General features: G+C 38.1%; 2 protein-coding genes across 12 annotated transcripts in view; one reads left to right on the top strand and one right to left on the bottom strand.

Moving 5' to 3' along the window:
• The window catches only part of CEP170 (centrosomal protein 170), a 147,064-nt gene extending 143,790 nt beyond the window's left edge, over window positions 1–3,274 (bottom strand). For 10 of the 11 annotated variants that reach the window (XM_024740472.1, XM_024740475.1, XM_024740473.1 and 7 more), the window contains exon 1: window positions 2,551–2,869. The gene's annotated coding sequence lies outside the window, so the exon portion shown is untranslated. The other variant, XM_024740470.1, reaches the window with a different exon arrangement.
• A 225-nt stretch (window positions 3,275–3,499) lies between these two features.
• LOC112396680 (serologically defined colon cancer antigen 8 homolog) overlaps window positions 3,500–24,398 on the top strand; it is a gene marked incomplete at its 3' end in the record, with an annotated part of 37,951 nt that continues 17,052 nt past the window's right edge. Inside the window, exons 1-3 of the mRNA XM_024740465.1 lie at window positions 3,500–3,722; window positions 16,012–16,164; window positions 16,854–16,936. Coding sequence (XP_024596233.1) covers window positions 3,656–3,722; window positions 16,012–16,164; window positions 16,854–16,936 — 303 coding nt within the window. The remainder of the gene's footprint in view (window positions 3,723–16,011; window positions 16,165–16,853; window positions 16,937–24,398) is intronic.

The raw sequence follows: 24,398 nt of genomic DNA, 5'->3' as shown, positions 1-24,398 counted from the left end.
AGAGTGAAGTAAGTCAGAAAGAGAAAAACAAATACCATATGCTAAAACATATATACGGAATCTGAAAAAAAAAAAATGGTACTGATGAACCTAGTGGCAGGGCAGGAATGAAGATGCAGACATAGAAAATGGACTTGAGAACACGGGCGAGTGGGGGCGGGAGGGCAAAGTGAGAGTAGCATCGACATATATACACTACTGAATGTAAAATAGTTAGCCAGTGGGAAGCAGCAACATAGCACAGGGAGATCAGCTTGGTGCTTTGCAATGACCTACAGAGGTGGGATAGGGAGGGTGGGAATGAGGCTCAAGAGGGAGGGGATATGGGGATATATATATGCATACGGCTGATTCACTTTGTTGTACAACAGAAACTAACACAGTATTGTGAAGCGATTATACTCCAATAAAGAGCTATTAAAAAAAAGTTGATTAAAATACAGTGTGGAATTAAGGGATAAAAAGTATAAGAAAACAAAAAAGCACTTTATGGCAAAATCAACTTAATAAAAGAGCACAAATTCAATTTTAATAAAAAAGTTAAACATGAATTTTTTCCTCAAAAAGTAAACTTTTTTAAGTTGAAAATAATAAAATTCATTAATTGAAGAAAACTGAACTTCATGGGTTCTTGTTATGTAGCAATTTCATTTTTCAGAGTTTATAGAGTTGATCATATTATAAAATACTACCGAATAGCAGAAAATATTATTAAAATATGGTTACTGATAAGTAGGGAAATAATTCCAACAGTTTCCATTTTTATGAAAAGCCCATGTTAAGACATCTCTTCCTATATCAGTAAGTTAATTTATAAAACTATAGTTCCACTTCATTAGAATTATTACTTTCACATCAAAAGAAAAAGACTAGACTAATACAACTATGAGGTATCAACGAACTTGATTGTCACAGACAACTCAAAGAGCATGCAGAGAAGCTTTCCATAAATTTTCACAGGGTAGGGGGACTAGGCGACACAGCTGAAAAGAGCACATTGCAGAAGAGACCTTGGTTTTATTGGACTCTGCCTTTCATTAGCAGTTTGGCTTGGACAGCCAAGTCAGTTAACTTTCCAAGTTTTAATGTCTTCCTCTTTCTCTGTCAAATGCATTTAGACTCTTCAGTTTTAAAACACCAAAATTCTACAATATTTGCAAAGTTAGGAAAAAGTAAAAGCAGCACTGGTTTTACTTTTTAAAAAACAATGGCAGAAAAATACAAAATGGTTTGTAACTTGCAATGTAGTATTTCCAGAGCTGAATTCCTAAATCATTGCGGCATACCCAGCCAGGGTTATATCAGTGAAGATCTGGATACGGTATTCATAATGTCACTTTCTCCTCTCACATCATTCCTCCACCTGCTCCTCCCCATCCGGCTTCAATCTCTCTTTTGCTTGTTTTAATGCCAGCAAACGGTTGTAAGCTTAATAATCAAATCATTTTAAAAGATGCATTTTCAATCAAGTATGTTATCTGCTTCACCACATTTCTCCCAACTGGATGAATTTTCATTAAGAGAATAAAAATATGAATAAAAAATTCAGAAACAGAAATGTACCAGGCCTATGTTTGATTTTGAATGCTTAAAAAACAAAACGGAAAGATGTATCCTAACCTATTCCCTTAGGCACGTGAATGCGTTACCCACCCTATGAAAAAACATTCTGCTGGTTCATTTTCCTGCTACACAAACAGCTTCGTCGTCAGGCCCTTCCTGGTCCATTCTTCATCGTGAGCTAGTAATTTTATATGGATCACCTTGGCAATGCTTGGACAGGTACTGTCCTTGTCTTCCAGGAGCTTACATTCTCCAAGTAAAACTCCGCTAAACACTAAAAAAACAGATACTATGACTTAGGGTACAAATCCCACATCTTCCCGCCCCTTGTTAGGCAGCTGTTAATTTTTCTTTTCCTTACATAAAATGAAGGGACCCATACCAAAGCCCACATTTGAATTTCAGGACAATGAAGTCGACAGGAAGCTACTCTCTCCTCCCCCGGGATACTACAGAGCCACAGCCTGAGCGGGTGCTGTCGCCTGGCGGGGTGCGTGACACCACGTCTTCCACGCCCTCCCACCGCGTCCGAAAGGCTCCTCGCCGGACCACCCCAAACCGCCCCACACACCAAAACCAACCACACAAAAAGAAACGACATTGGGAGCTGCTCCGATCGGGAAAACCCCTTCTCCAGCAGCAGCGTAGCCATTCCCTCCGCTGCTCCGCCCGCACCCCTGCAAACTGCTGGGGCGGAGGGGGCTGCACAAAGCCAGGAGAGCCAGAGACGACTCAATACGTGGACACTTGCAGGGGAAGCCGGGACGCAGGGCCCGGGGACGCAGGGTTGGGGGGCGGTGGCGGGGGAGGGGCGCCCCCGCCGAGTCCCAGGTCCGGGGCGGGGGCGGCACGCGAAGCCTCAGGGAAGCGCCCCTCGCCGCCGGCCCTCAACCCCTCCCGCCGCGGGCCGCGCCCGAGCCCCCGCTGCAAACCCGAAAAGAAGGATGTGGAAAGGCGGAGGCGACGGCATCGGAGCGCATCACTTACCCCTCACTGCTGAGAGGGACCGGACGGGGGGGCGGGGCGCACCGCGTCCCGTGAGTCTCTCGCAAGCGTCCTCCCCCACCCTGTCGTCGTCGCCGCCGCCGCGGCCGAGCTCTTGGCCCCTCGGCGCCGCTGGGCAATAACGTTATTCCGCACACGCTCCGCACATAGCGGTAACGGCAAGGAGCGGCCGTCCAGTGCGCAGGCGCCCGGGGAGAGGGCGAGGAGCCCAGCCCTACCCCTGGTCCGGCCCAGTCCCAGCGAACTCCTACTGCGCAAGCGCCAAGCACAGACAATGAAAAGGGGTTGTGTGTGGGGGGGGTCTCACCCACAGGCCTCTCCAGCTGCCGACTACGCAGGCGTATACCAAAGACCAGCTTCAACGATGAAGAGGACCCGGGCTTTAGCTGGGACCGCAACCGGCAAGGACTACAGTTCCCAGCCGGCAGTGCGCCAACTCCAAGCTGTGGTCGGGTCGCTGGGCGTGCTAAGATTGGTAGTGTCAGCCGCCTTCACGATCTACGCTGTTTGGGAGATTCAGAGCTTCTTTTTCTTGAGAATTTATTTCGCGGTGTTGGCAGATGTTGCGGCTGAAGGGTGTTGAGCTTGTTATTTGCGTTCTTGAGAAGGCTCAAGGATCAACAGCATATAAGCGAATTTAGAAGAGTAAAGGCTTTCAGTGAGCCCTTCCTGTCAGTTAGGTGGTCCAGACAGCAGGATGGGATGAAGGCAGGACTAAGCCTGGCTGGGCTACAGAAATGGGCGGAGCCTCCAAGGAGTCTCTTGGCAACCGGAACTTGCCGCCAAACCGCCAAAGCTTGAGCTTGGAGCGCGTTGCCCTCTGGGAATTGTAGTGTCATTGGAAGTGCTCTTAGGAGCTTCGACACTGTAAGCCCGGACACTGTGGACTACAACTTCCGACGTCCACCACGAGGGCCCGTGGGTGGGAAGAGGCTGGAGAGCTCAGTACGGGATTCTGTGCTCCCCAGTGACAGCAGCAGCAGGAAGTCGGTGGGCCACTTCCGGGGGCTGAGGCCTCTTGCACTCCGAGGGGAGAACACTGGACCCTTCCCCACGCAACTCCCATCTCTGGGCCCCGAGTGTGTTCATGGCGAAGTCCCCGGAGAACTCTGCCCTGGAGGAGATTCTGGGGCAGTATCAACGGAGTCTCCGGGGTGAGTTGCTCGGAACCTCTGTGCCCTAGCCCCTTGATAGCAGGGCCTAATGGACGGGAGCTGACCAGGGGCGTTTCCTAACACCTTGGTTCGGCCCTAGCCAGAACGCAGAGGAAGAAGATGGATGTTGCTGTGGAAAGATTAAATAGTTGTGTTTGTTTTTACGTTTAAGCAACGTTGTTTCCCTTGATTCCCATAGTTACTTGAACCAACTGCCTGATCTTTCTTGGGCATCTTTTTTACCCGGCGCCTGCAGAAACTCTTGGACGGCTCAATGCCAGTTTTGCCCAGTTTCCATACTTCTCTTTATAATCCAGTAAATTCCTGATGCGCTCTTTTTACACATTCAAATTATGGTGTAGTGGATTGAATGTGACTTATTGGACCAGGGAAAAAAAAACACTAATAATTATTTTAATCACAACAGCTTCTATTTAGTGGTCTAGGCTATTTACATACATTAAATCACTTAAAACTTACAATCTTATGAATGTCCCTCTTCTACACGTGGGAAAATAGAGGTGCAAAGAGGTTAAGTTAGGCCAAAGCCAACATAGCTAGTTAGTGGCAGAGCCAGGTATTAAATTCAGTCAGACCTGTCTGCCGTAAAAGCCTATGTTTTTCTTTATTAATCATATTACAATTACTATTACTGAAACTCTTTTTAGTTAATTCAGATTTTATTACTATAGTACCCTATGAGTAGCTGAAGAAGTGATATACTTGTAGATAGCTCTATCATCTTGAACATCATATATAACATCTAGAAACTTCATTTCTCTTATTTTAAAGTAGAAGTTGTGATATTGTCTACAGGGTTCTTGTGAGGAGCAAATAAAATAATTCACATAAAGCAGTGATTTTCAGGCTTTTTTTAAAAATCTTAGCCATAAATAAGAAATATATTTTGTATGGGGCATAGACATATAGACTAAAAGAAAAGTTTCATTAAAGAATATTTATTCTACTAGATGTAATTCACCCTACTGTCTGTTCTTTTGCATTTTCTTAACCATTTAGGCCATGACCAACAGCTTAAAAAATATTTAAAGCATTTAAAGCACTGACTCATTTATTAATTTAGTGCCTACTATATGTTAGACATACCAAATGCTGGGGATACCATAAGGAACTAGACAAAGTGACTGTCCTCAGGGAGCCTCTGGATTAATGCAGTGAAGCACGATAAACAAAATAATTACAGATTACTATGATAAAAAAGAAGAGTAAAGATCAGTGCTTGGCACATAAGCACTCATTAAATGTTAGCTGCTATTTATAATTGGTACTTGTAACAAAGTGAAGATTTTTCAAGGAGTTTAGCAAATTTATCTTCTACTGAGTCTAGATTTTGAAAGGGCTATTATTTATTGTTTGATTAGCAAATTTATCTTCTAGTGAGTCTAGACTTTGAAAGGGTTATTTATTGTTTCCATCTGTCAACAGTGTTACAAACTGTCAACATTCTCAGTATTCAAACTGCAAGAATAAAATAATTGGTCTGAATGAATACCTTCATCAGCCTACTGATATTTCAAGAGCTGTTAGATACAGAAATAACCACTTGTAACTTTTCATTTGAAAGCAAGAAAAATACTGTGGGCAATAATACCAGTGGCATTTAATTTTTGAGGTTGGTAAAAAAATCTTGTTTTCCATTATGTTTCTCCTAGTGCTTCTCCTCCTTTAACCTTAATTTGAACCTTTATTTAAGTATTAGGGGCTATTTAATATTAGACTTGATGCAGTAGTTAATTTCAAACTAATGTTATAGTACTATATTTAATACCCACGATACTTCTTTCAGTAATTATAGTGAAGAGCTTTTATTCAAAGATAATTCATTTTAAAATAAATTTAAAACTTAGTGTTATAACAATATAAAGTAGTGAAAACATTTATAATCAAGAGCAAATAAAGCAGAGAAAAAAGTTAGTTTGTTTTTTATTAATTTTTAGTGATAGTTTTAACAATGAATCAAGAAATGAAACTTGAAATTTTTCATGGGTTTTCAGGACTTATTTTATTGTTTATTAAGTAGCATTTTAATTTTCAGGTTTATTTAGTTTATATAATAGCTTATGGAAGGAAACAAAACAGAACTAATATTGAAATGAAGCACGATCAGAAGTTCTTCACTTCACACGTATAAGTTACCACTCTTAGGATAATTCCCTTTAACGTCAAAATGTGTGTTTCTGAATAAACACAGTATGGTGGCATTATTTTGTATATGAAATTTCATTATTTTAAGCGTTTTGTGCCTAATAACTTGAGAATTGTGTTACTATGCAGCCAGATAAAATGCAATTTAAAGTTCTTTTGTTTTGGTTTTGTCTATCCACCATTACTTCCCCAAAATGGCTTGTCTAGTTCATGCTTAAAGAAAAGGTAATAGGTATTCTTGGTCTTTCCTCACAAGTTATTCCTCTGGTTTCTAAATAACTGTACATGTAATCATTACTAATTCTTTCAGTTGTATTTAGCAAGGAAGTGGGCATATAAAAATGCAAAATGCTTTTATAATTTTCCCATGATAGTCTCTCATTTTTTTTATAGCTTTTCCTCATTTCTTTATTTTAAACACAATTTTTGGTACTATTATAGTATATGAAGAATTTGAAGTTCTGATGTGAAAAGCAGAGTCAATGTTGCTTTCTTGCTTTTAAAACTTAAGAGGAATTCTTGCCTCTCCTTGAGTCTGATGACCCTAGAGCAGCCATGGAAATAGAGATCCCATCTGCAGGCTCTACACTCACCTCTTATTCTTTCCCTGACGCCTTTCAGATGTAGTCACCCTCTAAGGATAACTCCTGCTTTGGATTGTCTATTCCCCCACTGTAAGAATTGGAGTGGTTGAAAGACTTCTTCAAAATAAGAGATCTGGCAGAAAAACTAGAAAACTTCATTGCCCCACAGATCTGTAATATTATTCCAACATAGTAGATGATCTGAAAGTTTTCAATGTGATATAAAGTGGGCATACCAGGTATCCTGGGAGTCACAGAGTTTAATCTAGAACCAGAAGTGACTTGGAAGGTCTTCTGGCAATATGGTTAGGTGTTCGTTCACTCTTTCGGCATCTAAAATTCAAGACGCACAGAATTGTATTGATAACTGGGCAGAATAGCAACTACCCCTCCTCTAACTTAAAGTCAACACATCATAGTGCAAGGTCATGAGGTATAAAATAAACTAATTTATAGCCAAGAAAGGGTCAGGAAAACCAGAATAACAGGAAATTCAGGCTGTTTTCAATTTTGTACACTTGAATGTAGGGATATGATGTTAGAAAGAAGGAGAGAACTTGTTAGAAATTCAGTGTCCCAGCCTTAATAACTGAATCACGTTTCATCTATTGCTGCAGTGTTAGCTATGGATACAGTTTTATACCTGTATACATGACTCACCTATTCTCCAACTTCCTGGCCACCTTTGATTGGGTGGGCATAAAGAAATGGAACAAACTTATACCGAGACAGGAATACATCATTTACTTTCTATATACATTTTATATGCTGATTCCTCCTTTTTCTTTCAACATTTTGGTGTTTTAGGCTCTAGATTGAATTTGTGGAAGAGTATGATAGATTCAAAGAAGAGAATGTGGAACTAGGATCCAATTTACAACTCTTACTGTTGCTTTTCTAATAACCATCTATGTTACCTTAGGCAAGTTAATAAACTATTTTTGGATTCTTGTTTCCTCATCTGGAATATGAAAAGTTTGGACTAGGTGGAGAATTATTGCCTTTAGGAGCCAAGCAGATGACAAAATATGTGGTGGAGTCAGTGGAAGACACTAGGGAATGGTGAGGCTCTGGCCAAGCTGGGCATTTTATGCTTTTTCTAAAAACATTCCAGGTACTTTCTTGCTCCCTCCCTCTTTTTTTCCTTCACTTTCTTATTCTTTTCCCTTTGTCCTATACTGTGTGGGGTTCAAGCGAAACACATGAGAGCTTGGTTTGCCTTCAGGCACTACCTCAGACCCCTGGATCTGTAATGTCCCTTCTATCAACACTGGATTGGAACACATGAATGATAATGGTTCTGTTTCTTTCATATACAAATGAGAGTAAGGAACTAGGTTCATAGAAAGTGAGAGGTTGAATATGGGAAGAAAATATAAAATTGGGGGGAGTGATCCTTTTCTTTGTAAGTTGATCTAGTTTGATAAAACTGAAGATAATATTGATGGGCCAATTGTACACAAGTAAAATATAGAGCATCTTTCCAATTCATACAAAGTGTTTTTTTCGTTCCACAGAAGGAATCACATCTGTGGAAAGCCAGTGTTAATCTTACTAGTCAATAATTTGGTCACTGAATTAACCAGAAGTGATATCATCAGGACCTTTGGCAGACTTAAGAAAACCTGTGTATAGCTACTTAAGTAAAAGTTCCTCTTTTTCTCAGTTTTACTCATCAAACTTGTATTTCTTCTTCTTTTTGTTTTTCTTAAATGTTTTCTAAAATTTTAAAATATTCTTTGCCATATATAGTATATATTTATGCACACACACATATTCTCTATAGCTAATGTTTGCTTATGTGTTTAACTATCGGCCTCATTGAGACCAAGACAGGCAACAACGTAATAAAGGCTCTGGAAGCATTTATTATGAAATGAGAAAATTATTTTGGTGTTTTAGCGCAGACTGAAACATATCTCTCTTTTCTAAAAATTAAAGAAATGGAAATATTGGCTATTAATAAATAAGGATTGGTAATGCAAATGAAGTTTGTAAACATTTGAGTTTACTTTTTTGCTGATAAAATTTAAATTACATATATTCCTTTTTATATACTTATATGGCTTTTCTTAGTAGTTTTAACTTTTATGACCATTTCTTCTACCAGAATAGCAAAAAGCTAGTAGAATTCCATTTTTTCTTCCCTACTAATAATGAGGTAAAATAGGCAAAAGACAGGATTTAGCAGCCCCAAAAGGGTGTTTTACAAGTAAATAGTCATCCTGAAATAATGTAGAACCAAAACAGTGGTTCAGTGTTATGGGATTGTAAGGGCATTTTCACATGTTGGCCATGTTTGGACAGAAAAAAGAAATGAAGTTGTTCTCAAGCTTTTGAGATACTGAGAATAATTATATTAACTTTTGGGATTTTTAAAAGACTTCAACTCTGATCATTTCACCAGTTTTTGCTAAGATTTTCCACCTTTTCACTTAGTGATACTCCTTTGAGGATCAAAAGGTAGGGAAAGTACCTTGACATGCGCTTGTGTACTTGCTAAAGCAACCTTGATTATGGGAGAGCTTCATCAAAGCCCACTGGAATATTTAAAGGAATGATCACCTAAAGTAGCTCTGAAATATGGCCTTAGAGTACAACTATTGCTTCATGTATTAGGCCTGGAAACAAAATGAAACTAAATATGAATTTCAAGTTTTTAATTACAGTAGATATAACAACTCCAGATACCTGGATCAGAACTGCCTCATGGTAGTGATGGCCATGGGTTGTGCACTGCCTACCACAGTGGCAGGATGGCTCACTATCCTGACCACTTTTCATCAGAAGGTGCCTGTAGTTACAATGTAGCAATGTGGGAAGTCTCTCCTTAAAACCGAACAGGGGCTATCTTGTTTTATTAATCTAAACCAGCAGTTATCAACCAGGGTGACTTTTTTTCCATCCAGGAAACATCTGGTAATGTCCAGAGGCAGTTTTGGTTGTCACACTGGCAGGGAGGAGTCTACTGGCATCTAGTGGGTAGAGGCCAGGGACGCTGCTATACAAACACAACACATCACCTTACAGTCAAGAATTATCAGGTCCAAATTTCAATAGTGCTAAGATTGAGAACCATGATCTAGAAGTAGCAAGGCATTGCTCATAACATTTACTTTGTGAGAATCATACTTGAGAATAATTACAATTAAAGGTACAGATTGTACTGGCTGATAATTTTACCTATGTTCTGCCAGTCTGGCTAGGATTACTTCTTTATCAGGAAAGTGACAGGTGCATAAGTCTTCTCAGTTGGTGCCAAAAAAATACCAGGTGTATCCCTCATAATGCATATTGTCAATCTTGATTTGCCAGCATCCATCCATCATTAATGATCTTCTAGACACTGCTCTCTTAAGATGTTTACATTCTTGTTCGGATTATCTTTCACTCCTGGCACCAACCATTTTCATATTTTTCAGCTTTTAGAGTCTTACGATAGTATTTTTTTGAGATTTTGTAGTTTCTGCACACTTTTAATCTCTTTCATTATTATAATTGTCGTTTACAAAGCTCTTTTTCTCTGATTTTGGATTATGCTGTTTTTATCTTGGTCATACTACCTGTCAGTTCCCTAGTAAACAGTGACAACAATCTTCTGAACTACCTGAGGCCCAGTCAAGTGTGGACAGACACATGTGTCTCTTATCTTCCCATGGTTTCATTTTTCTGCTTGTCTGTCCTGGTCTAAGCGTGCTTTAAGAACTGTGGCTCGTCTCATGCTCGGCCTAGGGAGATATGGTTCATTGCATGTTTTCTCAGAGACAGCTGAGCACTTCACTGGGTGTGGTTCCGCCTCCCTGTCACCAGGATAATTCTTGTTCACATCTCCCAGTACAGATGGAGAATGTAAACATCAGTAATCCACAGTACGTATGTAAGTGATGATCCTTCCTAGACAGGGACATATTTCCCTTTTGTTCAAAAGCATCTTGATGAAGAGAGGCTCAGTGTTGAACTAGGAGTTAGAAAGTAGGGCAACTGGATTACAAAAATGAATAAAACAGACTTAAATTTCTCGGCAGTCAACAGCTTAATAACCTTTTCAGTGCTCATTGTATTGATTGATATTTGGATAGTGGACCAGCAGAAATAGTATTTACTTACATTTATGTTCATATGATCCTGTAGGACTCAGAGGCTGTATTTGTGTTTGTATTCTTAAGTTTAATTTTTTAATTATTGTTTTTCTTGTGATGAGAACATTTGAGATTTACTCTTCACATGTACAACACAGTATTAGTAATGATAGTCATCGTGCTGCACATTATATCCCAGGACATAGTTTATTTTGTAACTGGAAATTTGTACCTTTTGACCCTCTTTGTCCATCTTGCCCACACACCCACCCCCTGAATCTGTATTTTTCTAATTAAAAACCCTCTTCTCTTTTTCCCTCTGCCACTGTTTCTTTTCTTTTTCTTCCCTAACATCTTTATTAGAGTATAATTGCTTTACATTGTTGTGTTAGTTTCTGCTGTATAACAAAGTGAATCAGCTATACGTATACATATATTCCCATATCCCTTCCCTCTTGCATCTCCCTCCCACCCTCCCTATCCCACCCCTCTAGGTGGTCACAAAACACCGAGCTGATCTCCCTGTGCTATGTGGCTGCTTCCCACTAGCTATCTATTTTACATTTGGTAGTGTATATATGCCACTCTCTCACTTTGTCCCAGCTTACCCTTCCCACTCCCCATGTCAAGTCCATTCTCCATGTCTGCGTCTTTATTCCTGTCCTGCCCCTAGGTTCATCAGAACCTTTTTTTTTTTTTTAGATTCCACATATATGTGTTAACATATGGTATTTGTTTTTCTCTTTCTGACTTACTTCATTCTGTATGGCATACTCTAGGTCCATCTACCTCCCTACACATAGTTCAATTTCGTTCGTTTTTATGTCTGAGTAATATTCCATTGTATATATGTGCCACATGTTCTTTTTTTTTTTTTAATGCAGCTCTGTTATAAAAAACATGCCTCTTTTATTTAACATCTTTATTGGAGTATAATTGCTTTACAATGGTATGTTAGTTTCTGCTTTATAGCAAAGTGAATCAGCTATACATATATCCACATATCACCTCTCTCCCACCCTCCCTATCCCACCTCTCTAGCTGTTTATCTCTGGGCTTTCTATCCTGTTCCATTGATCTATATTTTCTGTTTTTGTGCCAGTACCATACTGTCTTGTTTACTGTAGCTTTGTAGCATAGTCTGAAGTCAGGGAGCCTGATTCCTCCAGCTCTGTTTTTCTTTCTCAAGATTGCTCTGGGTCTTTGGGGTCTTTCGTGTTTCCGTACAAATTGTGAAATTTTTTGTTCTACTTCTGTGAAAAATGCCATAGGTAGTTTATAGGACATTCCATCCAAAACAACAGAATGTACTTTCTTCTCAAGTGCTCATGGAACATTCTCCAGGATAGATCATATCTTGGGTCACAAATTAAGCCTTGGTAAATTTAAGAAAATTTAAATCATATCAAGTATCTTTTCCAACCATAACGCTATGAGACTAAATATCAATTACAGGAAAAAAAACTGTAAAAAATACAAACACATGGAGGCTAAACAATACGCTACTAGAAGAAATCAAAGAGGAAATAAAAAATACCTGGAAACAAATGACAATGAAAACAAAACCCAAAACAAACCAAAACCTATGGGATGCAGCAAAAGCGGTTTTAAGAGGGAAGTTTATAGCAGTACAATCCTACCTCAAGAAACAAGAAAAATCTCAAATAAACAACCTAACCTTACACCTAAAGCCATTAGAGAAAGAAGAACAAAAAACCCCCTAAATTAGCAGAACGTAATTAAGTTTATATTCAGCCCATAGTTGATGCTGGAGAGAAGAAATCAGGATGTATTGTGAAATCTCTTACTGTCCTCTCAGGAGAGAAGAGGAAATGAGTATTCTTTCCATCTCTCATTTATAGACAGATAAAGCTGTGCCCATTAACAGTGGGATAGGAAACCACAACTGGAACCTCCTGTCTAATCTGGATTCCTTACATGAAAGCAGCAGATAACTGCATCTGGGGAGCAGTATTCTTAATAAGGATTATGGGGCCTTCAGTTGCAGTGGCTCCAGTTGAAGAGAAGTGGGATTTTATCTGTCTTGAAAGATCTGAGTGTTGTTATTCCTCAGGATTAACTCTGTTTGTGGCAGTGTATAATTATGTTAGTATGTATATATTTGAAAAAACATTTAGCCTGTTTTGAAATGTAGTATTGAAATGACTTTAAAATATCACTTACCTCCTTAGTTTTAGTTTTAAGACACAGTTCTTAGAAATTCCTTGTCTTCATCTCTGATACTAACAACTAAAGTCACTCGTTGCAAAAAACCCCTAACCTTGTGTAATCACTTTTCTTTGGGATGGTTGTTGAGTTCAATATATTACTATTTCACATAATACTATTTTCATAGTGCAATTTAACACATGGTCTTTGAATGTTAAAAATTCTAAAAGATTAAACAATATTAGGAAAGGGATTAAATGCGCTCATAAAGCTCTGCCATCATTGTAAGCTAATGAAAGAAGTCTACCTATAAGGATTTACAACTACACAATTTTTTTCAGATTTCCTTTCCTTTTCTTAATATCGCTTATTAACTTTTAGTCAGATTAGGTATAAATAAGTAATTATCCTTCATCTTATAGATGAAGTCATTTGATGGCTCCACAGAGCTCACTTATAGTGTAATTCAAACCCTCTCTTTCCTTTTAATGGATGCAGTAAGGATAAGTGCTTTATTCATAGATTTCAGTGCATTAAGTCTAATGCTGTGTGAACTAAATTGCTTATCAAGTAACACTTTGATTTTCCTTTTTAACAAGTCTCTTTAGAAAATACTGAGTTATTGAAAAACTATTTTTGCTGCTTCTCATTTTACTAAAACCAGGAATGCATCTTATCTGGACTTTTTAAACTCATGAGGAGTAAAAGGAGACCAGGCTTGGTTAGTTACCAATTCCAAATTCAAGTCAGAGAAAGGTCTGCGTGGAAACAGGATTGATGTGGAGAAAATTGTAGTGGTAAATTCCCTGGGTCTCTTGTGTAGTTAGTAGTAGAATTTCACTGTTGAACCACCTAAAAGACCTGTTTTCTTTAGTTTAATCAAGGTAGAAAATGAGTTGCTGTAAGCAAAGAACCTATATTAGAGATTTTGTAAGATAGAGAATATTTTTTTCTATTAAGTTATGGTGATTTTTTTCTGGTTTCAAACTTAAATTAATGGGCTTGGAGGAAGTATAATCTATGTTTCAAGGTCCTGTAGAATATATGTTTATAAATATATTTCCATCCATGATTGGTAATGAAAAGATAGCTGTTTTATAGCTTTTTTAGGGTTCCCACGTAGGTAGCAAGGAATAGGAGCTTTTTCTCCTGAGTACACAAGGCGAAATAGATATAATTGTCAAGGAAGGGCCTTGGTCAGAAGAACGAGAGAACTTCATTGGCATCATTGTTACGTGTTCACTTCATTGGCATCATTGTTATGTGTTGCTCTGAATTAGGGAAAGTTTTTACTTAGAAAAAGATCTCCTCTGGGCTTCCCTGGTGGCACAGTGGTTGAGAGTCCGCCTGCCGATGCAGGGGACACAGGTTCGTGCCCCGGTCCGGGAAGATCCCATATGCCGAGGAGTGGCTGGGCCCGTGAGCCATGGCCACTGAGCCTGCGCGTTCGGAGCCTGTGCTCCACAGCGGGAGAAGCCACAACAGTGAGAGGCCCGTGTACTGCAAAAAAAAGATCTCTGAAAATCTTAAGAATTATTTAGATAAAATCCATATGAAATAGATAATAGCTATACATGAACTTGCATGGGAATTCATCTTTTTCTAACAAATTTCTATGTTAGATATATGTAAATATTTGGTGAATTTATGAATTAAAAATAACTTTCAAATACAGATGTCAAAATTTGAAAATGATGAGTGAAATCTGGGTTTCAGCTCTAATGTACAAGGAACATTTTTTTATTATAGTTAATGTTTTCTAGATTGGAACTGGGGAATTTAATCATAAGAGATTAGCAGAAATAACAAGTTTAAACCTGAAGAAGTAACTGGACTTTAATTAATGAAATTACCAATTGATTGCCTGGTTCTCCAGTTGTCATACATGTAAAATATCCATAAAATGGGGTAGAATTATTAGTAGTGTCATCACCAGTGTCATTAGTATATTATTATAGTATAGTATTAACATATAGTACAGTATAATATTACTATATTAGTATAGTTCTGTTATTAATGTAAGACTTCGATCCTTTGCTGAAGATGTTTTTGGGTAAATATTTCACTGAATAATTATTTCAGTTATCTATTGCTGCTTAACAAGACACTCTAAAGCTTGATGGCAGAAAGCAGCAAAGAAAAGCATTTGTAGTATCTCTCACAGATCTGTGGGTTAATTGGACTCAAGCTGGGCAGTTTTTGGGTTTCTTTCATGCCATTGTAGGTGGATGGCCTCTGGCGCTGGAGTCATCAGGAGACTCCACAGGGCTGTTAGTGGGGCTGGGCTTCTCTCCTTCTCCCTGTGGTGGTCTCAGGGGCTTTCCTTTCCACATGGCCTCTTCACAATCTCTCCAGCAAGGTAGCCAGACTTCCTGCTTTGTTTGGCTTGGGGTTTACAAAAACCAGAGTTCCGAGAAGGTAGAAGCAAAAGCTACCAGATGTTTTAAAGATGTGACTGGTCTGGCGTGGTGTGCCTTCCATTGCATTCTCTTGGTTAGTGCAGGTTACAGGCCCACTGAGTTTCAACCTGGGAGAGGGCAAGAATGTGAGGCTGGGTCCTTTGGGGGCTATTTTTAGAGATGAACTACTAGAATAATATACCTTAAAATACTTCATTTTAGACTATTTATGTTAATTATGTGCTAGTGAGTTTAAGCTTCAATTCTAGGGGTAGTCAGGTGCACTAACCAAGAATTTCTATGTAAGATGTAGTCAGCCAGCAGTACGTAAGTACGACTATACTAGAGAGGCTGCCGCTATAAGCGCGTCAGCTGTTCAAATCTTGATCAAAACTAGGCCAGATAGTCATATGTCTCTTGCTGCTAGAGGGACATCTGGCCTACAGGGACAAGGAGGCCTCCTTGGGCAGGAACTTGGTGTGGTGGTGTCCCTTTTGCCAGTTTTGCCCACCCACCCCTCTCCAGAAGGGGTAGGGGAGTCTTAGGCATTGAGGGGTTAGGATAGTGCTTTCCCTGTGAGGCTGTTGTTTGGAGGAGTGGAGGGGAGAGAAGCTCTCCCATTCAGTTCTCCTCAGCAATAGAGCTATATATAGTGAATATCAATCACTGAGGTGTCAGGGACCTTAGAGATCATCAAGTCTAACTTCTAACCCATGAACTTAATCTCTTACTTCCTCTGGCATGTTCCTCAGCAAGCTAGAAACAAAACTATGCTTTTTTCCCCATGAAGTATCAGAAATGATTGCTTTTCCTTTAGAAATTGTCTTCTTGAGTCAGTGTACCTTTGGTCGCCCAGATTTCACTGGCCCTGATTTTCATCATGTTGTTACAGAACGTGCCAGTAGAAGCATTCACCAATTGAAATGTGCCCTGAGAGAAGGTGATGACACTATTGGAGAAGACGTAATGGATCGTTCTTTTAGTACCAGTGTAGGAAATGAGGATGCTGGGAATGCCTGGCGTGAACTGCAACACAGCCATGCTGGTGAGTGTGAACGTCAGTCCTGACCTGAATGACACACAGTGAATTCTTTAAACTTTGTACAGTAATGACTCCAGTCTATCCTTTACTGCTAGGATTTTAGTCGAGAAACACAAATCAGCTAATCTAATTCCCTTGCTTATTTTTTTTTCCTTTGACTTCTCAATGCCTATAGGATGTCGTAGCAGTATTTCCTTAAGGTGAATCCAAGCTGCCTCTCCAGCCTCATTTTTCTGTTTTCCTTTCAACTGTCCATCTTTCAAGCCATGTTCTAATCATAACAACCTACGGCCATGCTTCTATGCTTTGCATGAGCCACGCATTCTAACTGGATTTTTTCTCACCCTTTTCTGCTCGGTAATCTCCTGTTTATCCTTCACCGTATTGTCTTCTCTGTGAAAACAATTATGTGCTTCCTCTTCATAGCACTATGCATTAGCTCTAGGTCTACCAAGAACTTATTACATCGTTTTATATCTGTTAGTTATATCCCTCTTGCTCACAAGCAAGATTCTTAGCTCTTAAGTGGTAGAGGTTTTCTTGTTTGTCTTTGTGTCTCCAGTCAGTAGCACATTTTGTGGTGCATAATACATATTTAAACAGTATTTGTTAGATCGATGGATGGATAGATGGGTGATAATAAACCATGGATCTAAAATAAGGTGAATAAACCCATCGCTTTTGCTCCATAGTTAATCAACTCAAAGCTTTGCTATGCCAACAAGCAACTAAGGAAAGTGAGGTATCTCCAAGAAGACGAAAATTGTCCCCTTTGGTAAGTATCAGCTTTTGCAACCTGACAAAAGCATTATTTTTCTAACCATGTTTTAATTTTACTGTGTCATTTTAGTAGTACATATTGTAAACAGATTCTGAGCAGGGCCTGCTAATAGTGTAAAACATTAAAAAAAATTATTTTCCCTCTGATTATTTTGGCTGAAGAAGAGAGACTTCCATGGCAGAGAGAATTCTGATTTTTTAATTTATTTTTTGCTTGAAAAATGTGAGCGAGGAAATAGTTTGGAGAATTTACTTTGCAACTGTTAGCAAATATAAAAAAGAAACAATATATGGAAAAGATTAACCATTGCTTTTTTAGAGGGGCATATCTATATTTTATTATTTTTAGAATTTACTGTTTAATTCTAGCAGTCCTTTGTTTTACTCTTTTATGTAATCTTATTCTAAATTTTAAAATACATGGTTATAAAATTGTGTGATACGAGAAGCTGTACTCTGCTTCTTCTGAAGCTGTTTTCTATTGCTGTTGCTTTGACAGAGTGTATTATTTCTGACTGAAGCAATGTGATATAAAGCCTGAGATAGGTGTGAGGGCAGGGTGGGTGTGAGAGAAGGGTACTGTGAGGGAGGGTGGGTGTGAGGGAAGGGTACTGTGAAGGAAGGGTACTGTGGGGAAAAGGGTATATGTGAGGGAAGGATTTGGCCAGGTTTAAATGGTCAAAATAATAATCTAGGCTTTAGGTTTATCTAGGGTCTATTATGTACTCTCTCACAGGGTTTTTGTAATAATAAGATAAGATCATATATTTAAAATTCTTTAGAAACCTATGAAGTATGACACAAATATAAAATGTCATAGCAACAATAACCACCTTGCATTTTCAATGTCTGTGACAGTTGGATACCAAGGCTACATGCTTGAAACTTGGAGACATGTCAGTTTCCTTTACTCACAGCTGAAATGTCATCAAAGTACCCCTATATTAACACTTCATTCCAGCCTGACACATACTTTCATGTTTAATTCCCACTTTAGAGAAATGTACTACATGCTCCTATTCAATATTTATAGGTATAAATTATAATTAAAAAAATACTTCATCATTCAGTGAATTTATTACTGTTGACACCTAGTTTCTAGAATGCTCTTAAGCACACATGGGTGGAGTACTTTTAAGTCTAGTAGATTAAGTTGCTGTATCTGTTGAATGCTCAGACATGCTTATTAGCATTTTAAAGGTAAAACTGAGCAGTGATATTACAAAACTTATTGACTTCAAATAGGCAAGAAGACTCTCATCAAAATCATCAGTTGTATATACCAATACGCAGGTCTATTTGTATTGGAGCTATGTGAAAGAATGGAACTTAGACTCTAAATGTATATGACCTACATGTGATGATTATAAGCCATAACCATAATAAATAGCTTTTGAAGATGTTACCCTTTAGAATGCAGTTTCATAGCCAATATGACATATGAAAAATATGTGGCTGTATTTATAGAGAAACTGAGGCAGTGTTGAGATAGAAAATGTCTAAACATTATTACTTGTTATTCTGAAATGTGGACATCCAGATTATAATAAACCCTTCAAAGTATATACAAGTTATTTCATATGGAGATTTTCCACATATGTTTGTTTTTAATTTTCACATTGACTATCCCCTATATACACATAATAATAATAATTCATATTTGCCTATGTACCGAACCCCTTTCTATTAATATTAATTATTATAATTAGTTCCTTTCTACTTAACACAGATAATTCATTTAATTAAAGTCTCTTTGGTTTTTAAATTTATTAAATATTCCCAGAAGCAAAGCTCTACTGAATTATTCTGCCATGGGAGCTGGTATTTCATCATTTATAGGAATTTCTGCTGGATTGAAAAACAAAATGGTTGTGTGTCTCATCTCAAGATTTCCTCTGGGTTCATCTAACTGGTTGAACCTCATTTTCCCTTTCCTCTCTTCCTCTTTTCTTTAAATAATATCATCGTATAATGTATGATTTATAAACCATTTTACAATCATTTTAGGATAAGGTAAGATGTACATTAAAAAATCAATTCCAGGACTGCTGCAGAAGTAAAGAGAATTAACACTTTTTATGACGTCTCTTCATTGAGTCCTCAGTGCAGCGTATCTCAGTTTTTGTACGTATCTGCTTTGGCACTCTAGTCTTGGAGGCTCCAGAACAGCAGAGTCTCAAATTGCCTTGAGTGCTAGGGTCAAAAATAAAAAATCAGGTTTTGCTAACGTACTCCTTAGTAGATAGAATTTTACCTTACTGACACACATTTGGAACATTTGTCTAAAGAATCCCTCCTTCGGGCAGCTTGTTCTGCAATTTTAGCTAGCAGTCCTCTTCTATGGTGGTTTCTTGAAGAGCTGTCCCTTTATCTCATAATTACTGAGTAGGATATCACATTTTCAGATGGCTCAAATAGGAAGTTCATCCCAGCCAATTATACTACTCCAGCATTTTTCCCTTTGCCATATGCTTTTTACAACCGCTTTCACTGTCCATCTTTAAAAAATGATATTCATATCCCTCATTCTTATCTATTTGTGGAATTTATAGGTGAAGAAATAAATACTATTAGCCACATTGTGATCTAGTCTATGTTTTTGTAAATTATTTTTTATACAGAAGATTCTTATTAGTTATCTATTTTATACATATTAGTGTATATGACTGTCCCAGTTTCCAAATTCATCACCCCCCTTTCCCCCCATTGGTGTCCATAAGTTTGTTCTCTACATCTGTGTCTCTATTTCTGCCTGCAAACCGGTTGATCTGTACCATTTTTCTAGATTCCACATATATGTGTTAATATACGATATTTGTTTTTCTCTTTCTGACTTACTTCACTCTGTATGACAGTCTCTAGGTCCATCCACATCTCTACGAATGACCCAATTTCATTCCATTATAAGGCTGATATTCCATTGTATATATGTACCACATCTTTATCCATACGTCTGTCGGTGGGCATTTAGATTGCTTCCATGACCTGGCTATTGTAAATAGTGCTACAATGAACATTGGGGTGTGTGTGTCTTTTTGAATTATGGTTTTCTCTGGGTATATGCCCAGTAGTAGGATTGCTGGGTCATATGGTAGTCCTATTTGTAGTTTTTTAAGGAACCTCCATACTGTTCTCCACAGTGACTGAACCAATTTACATTCCCACCAACAGTGCAAGAGGGTTCCCTTTTCTCCACACCCTCTCCAGCATTTGTTGTTTGTAGATTTTCTGATGATGCCCATTCTAACCGGTGTGACATGATACCTCATTGTAGTTTTGATTTGCATTTCTCTAATAAGTAGTGACGTTGAGCATCTTTTCATGTGCCTCTTGGCATGCTGTATATCTTCTTTGAAGAAATGTCTATTTAGGTCTTCTGACCATATTTTGATTGTGTTGTTTGTTTTTGTAATATTGAACTGCATGGGCTGTTTATATATTTTGGTGATTAATCCTTTGTCCGTTGATTCATTTGCAAATATTTTCTCCCATTCTGAGGGTTGTCTATTTGTCTTGTTTATAGTTTCCTTTGCTGTGCAAAAGCTTTTAAGTTTCATTAGGTCCCATTTGTTTATTTTTGTATTTATTTCCATTACTCTAGGAGGTGGGTCAAAAAAGATCTTCCTGTGATTTATGTCAGAGTGTTCTTCCTATGTTTTCCTCTAAGAGTTTTATAGTGTCCGGTCTTACATTTAGGTCTTTAATCCATTTTGATTTTATTTTTGTGTATCGTGTTAGGGAGTGTTCTAATTTCATTCTTTTACATGTAGCTGTCTAGTTTTCCCAGCACCACTTATTGAAGAGACTGTCTTTTCTCCATTGTATATCCATGCTTCCTTTGCCAGAGATTAGGTGACCATAGGTGCATGGGTTTCTCTCTGGGCTTTCTATCCTGTTCCATTGATATATATTTCTGTTTTTGTGCCAGTCCCATATTGTCTTGATTACTGTAGCTTTGTAGTGTAGTCTGAAGTCAGGGAGTCTGATTCCTCCAGCTACGTTTTTTTCCCCTCAAGATTGCTTTGGCTATTTGGGGTCTTCTCTATCTCCATACAAATGTTAAGATTTTCTGTTCTAGTTCTGTAAAAAATTGCCATTGCTAATTTGATAAGGATTACATTGACTCTGTAGACTGCTTTGGGTAGTATAGTCATTGTCACAATGTTGATTCTTCCAATCCAAGAACATGGTATATCTCTCCATCTGTCTGTATCATCTTTAATTTCTTTCATCAGTGTCTTATAGTTTTCTGCATACAGGTCTTTTGTCTCCTTAGGTAGGTTTATTCCTAGGTATTTTCCTTTTGTTGCAATGGTGAATGCAATTAATTGTTTCCTTAATTTCTCTTTCTGATATTTCGTTGTTAGTGTGTAGAAATGCAAGAGATCTGTGCATTAATTTTGTACCCTGCAACTTTACCAAATTCACTAATTAGCTCTAGTTGTTTTCTGGTGGTATTTTTAGGATTATCTATGTACAGTATCATGTCCTCTGCAAACACTGACAGTTTTACTTCTTCTTTTCCAATTTGTATTCCTTTTATTTCTTTTTTTTCTCTGATTGCCATGGCTAGGAGTTCCAAAACTATCTTGAATAATAGTGGCAAGAGTGGACATCCTTGTCTTGTTCCTGATCTTAGAGGACATGCTTTCACTTTTTCACCATCAGGAATGATGTTTGCTGTGGGTTTGTCATATATGGCCTTTATTATGTTGAGGTAGGTTCCCTCTATGCCCATTTTCTGGAGAGTTTTTATCATAATGGGTGTTGAATTTTGTCTTAAGCTTTTTCTGCATCTATTGAGATGATCATATGGTTTTTATTCTTCAGTGTGTTAATATGGTGTATCACATTGATTTGAGTATATTGAAGAATCCTTGCATCCATGGGATAAATCCCACTTGATCACCATGTATGATCCTTTTAATGTGTTGTTGGATTCTGTTTGCTAGTATTTTGTTGAGGATTTTTGCATCTATGTTCGTCAGTGATATTGGTCTGTAATTTTCTTTTTTTGAAGTATCTTTGTCTGATTTTGGTATCAGAGTGATGGTGGCCTCGTAGAATGAGTTTGGGAGTGTTTCTTCCTCTGCAATTTTCTGGAGGACTTTGAGAAGGATGGGTGTTAGCTCTTCTCTAAATGTATGATATTATTTACCTGTGAAGCCATCTGGTCCTGGACTTTTTTTTGTTGGAAGATTTTTAATCCCAGTTTCAATTTCATTACTTGTGATTGGTCTGTTCATATTTTCTCTTTCTACCTGGTTCAGTCTCAGAAGTTTGTGCTTTTCTAAGAATTTGTCCATTTCTTCCAGGTTGTCCATTTTTTTTAGCGTACTTTTGCTTGTACTAGTCTTTGATGCTGCTTTGTATTTCTGCAGTGTCTGTTGTAACTTCTCCTTTTTCGTTTCTAATTTTATTGATTTGAGTCTTCTCCCTCTTTTTCTTGATGAGTCTGGCTAAAGGTTTATCAATTTTGTTCATCTTCTCAAAGAACCAGCTATTAGTTTTATTGATTTTTGCTATTGTTTTCTTTGTTTCTATTTCATTAATTTGTGCTCTGATCTTTATGATTTCTTTCCTTCTACTAACTTTGGGTTTTGTTTGTTCTTCTTTCTCTGGTTCCTTTAGGTGTAAGGTTAGATTGTTTATTTGAGATTTTTCCTGTTTCTTGAGGTAGGATTGTATTGCTATAAACTTCCCTGTTAGAACTGCTTCTGCTGCATCCCATCTGTTTTGGATCATTGTGTTTTCATTGTCATGTATCTGTAGGTGTTTTTTAACTTCCTTTTTGATTTCTTCAGTGATCTCTTGGTTATTTAGTAATGTATGGTTTAGCCTCCATATGTTTGTGTTTTTTATGTTTTTTTCCCTGTAATTTATTTCTAATCTCATAGTGTTGTGGTAGGAAAAGATGCTTGATATGATTTCAATTTTCTTAAATTTACCAAGGCTTGATTTGTGACCCAAGATGTGATCTATCCTAGACAATATTCCATATGCACTTGAGAAGAAAGTGTCTACTGTTGTTTTTGGATGGAATGTCCTATAAATATCAATTAAATCTAACTGGTCTATTGTGTCATTTAAAGCTTGTGTTTCCTTATTAATTTTTTGTCTGGATTATTTGTCCATTGGTGTATGTGTGATTTTAAAGTTCCCCAATATTAGTGTGTTACTGTCAATTACCACTTTTATAGCCGTTAGCATTTGCTTATGTATTGAGGTGCTTCTATGTTGGGTACATATATATTTATAATTGCTATATTTTCTTCTTGGATTGATCCCTTGATCATTATGTAGTGTCCTTTCTTGTCTCTTGTAACATTCTTCATTTTAAAGTCTTTTGATCTGATACAAGTGTTGCTACTCCAGCTTTCTTTTGATTTCCATTTGCATGGAATATCTTTTCCCATCCCCTCACTTTCAGTCTCTATGTGTCCCTAGGTCTGAAGTGCATCTCTTGTAGACAGCATATATACTAGTCTTGTTTTTGTATCCATTCAATCAATCTGTGTCTTTTGGTTGGAGCATTTAATCCACTCACATTTAAGGTAATTATTGATATGTATGTTCCTATTACCATTTTCTTAATAGGTCCTTTTCTTCTCCTATGTTTCCCACTTAGAGAAGTTCCTTTAGCATTTGTTGTAGAGCTGATCTGGTGGTGCTGAATTCTCTTAGCTTTTGCTTGTCTGTAAAGCTTTTGATTTCTCCGTCTAATCTGAGTGAAATCCTTGCTAGGTAGAGTAATCTTGGTTGCAGTTTCTTCCCTTTACTCACTTTAAGTATATCTTGCCACTCCTTTCTGGCTTGTAGAGTTTCTGTTGAGAAATCAGCTGTTAACCTTATGGGAGTTCCCTTGTGTGTGTTTCTTTGTTTGTTTTTTTTTGGCTGCATTGGGTCTTCATTGCTGCGTGCGGGCTTTCGCTAGTTGCGGTCTGCGGGGACTACTCTTCATTGTGTGCGGGCTTCTCCTTGTGGTGGCTTCTCTTCTTGCAGAGCACAGGGTCTAGGCATGTGGGCTTCAGTAATTGTAGCATGAGGGCTCAGTAGTTGTGGCTTGAGGGCTCTAGAGTGCAGGCTCAGTAGTTGTGGCACATGGGCTTAGCTGCTCCACAGCATGTTGGATCTGCCTAGACCAGGACTTGAACCCATGTCCCCTGAATTGGCAGGCAGATTCTTAACCACTGTGCCACCAGGGTAGCTCCCCTTGTATGTTATTTTTCCCTTTTTGCTTTTAATAATTTTTCTTGGTCTTTAATTTTTGTCAATTTGATTACTGTATGTCTCAGTGTGTTTCTCCTTTGGTTTATCCTGCCTGGGACTCTCTGCGCTTGCAGGACCTGGGTGTTTCCTTTTCCATGTTAGGGAAGTTTTCCATTATAATCGCTTCATATATTTTCTTGGGTCCTGTCTCTCTCTCTTCTCCTCTGGAACCCCTATACTGTGAATGT

This window comes from Neophocaena asiaeorientalis, unplaced genomic scaffold (genome assembly GCF_003031525.2).
Source record: "Neophocaena asiaeorientalis asiaeorientalis breed wild unplaced genomic scaffold, Neophocaena_asiaeorientalis_V1.1 scaffold291, whole genome shotgun sequence".
NCBI lineage: Eukaryota > Metazoa > Chordata > Mammalia > Artiodactyla > Phocoenidae > Neophocaena > Neophocaena asiaeorientalis.
This window is presented reverse-complemented; position numbering and strand designations above follow the sequence as displayed.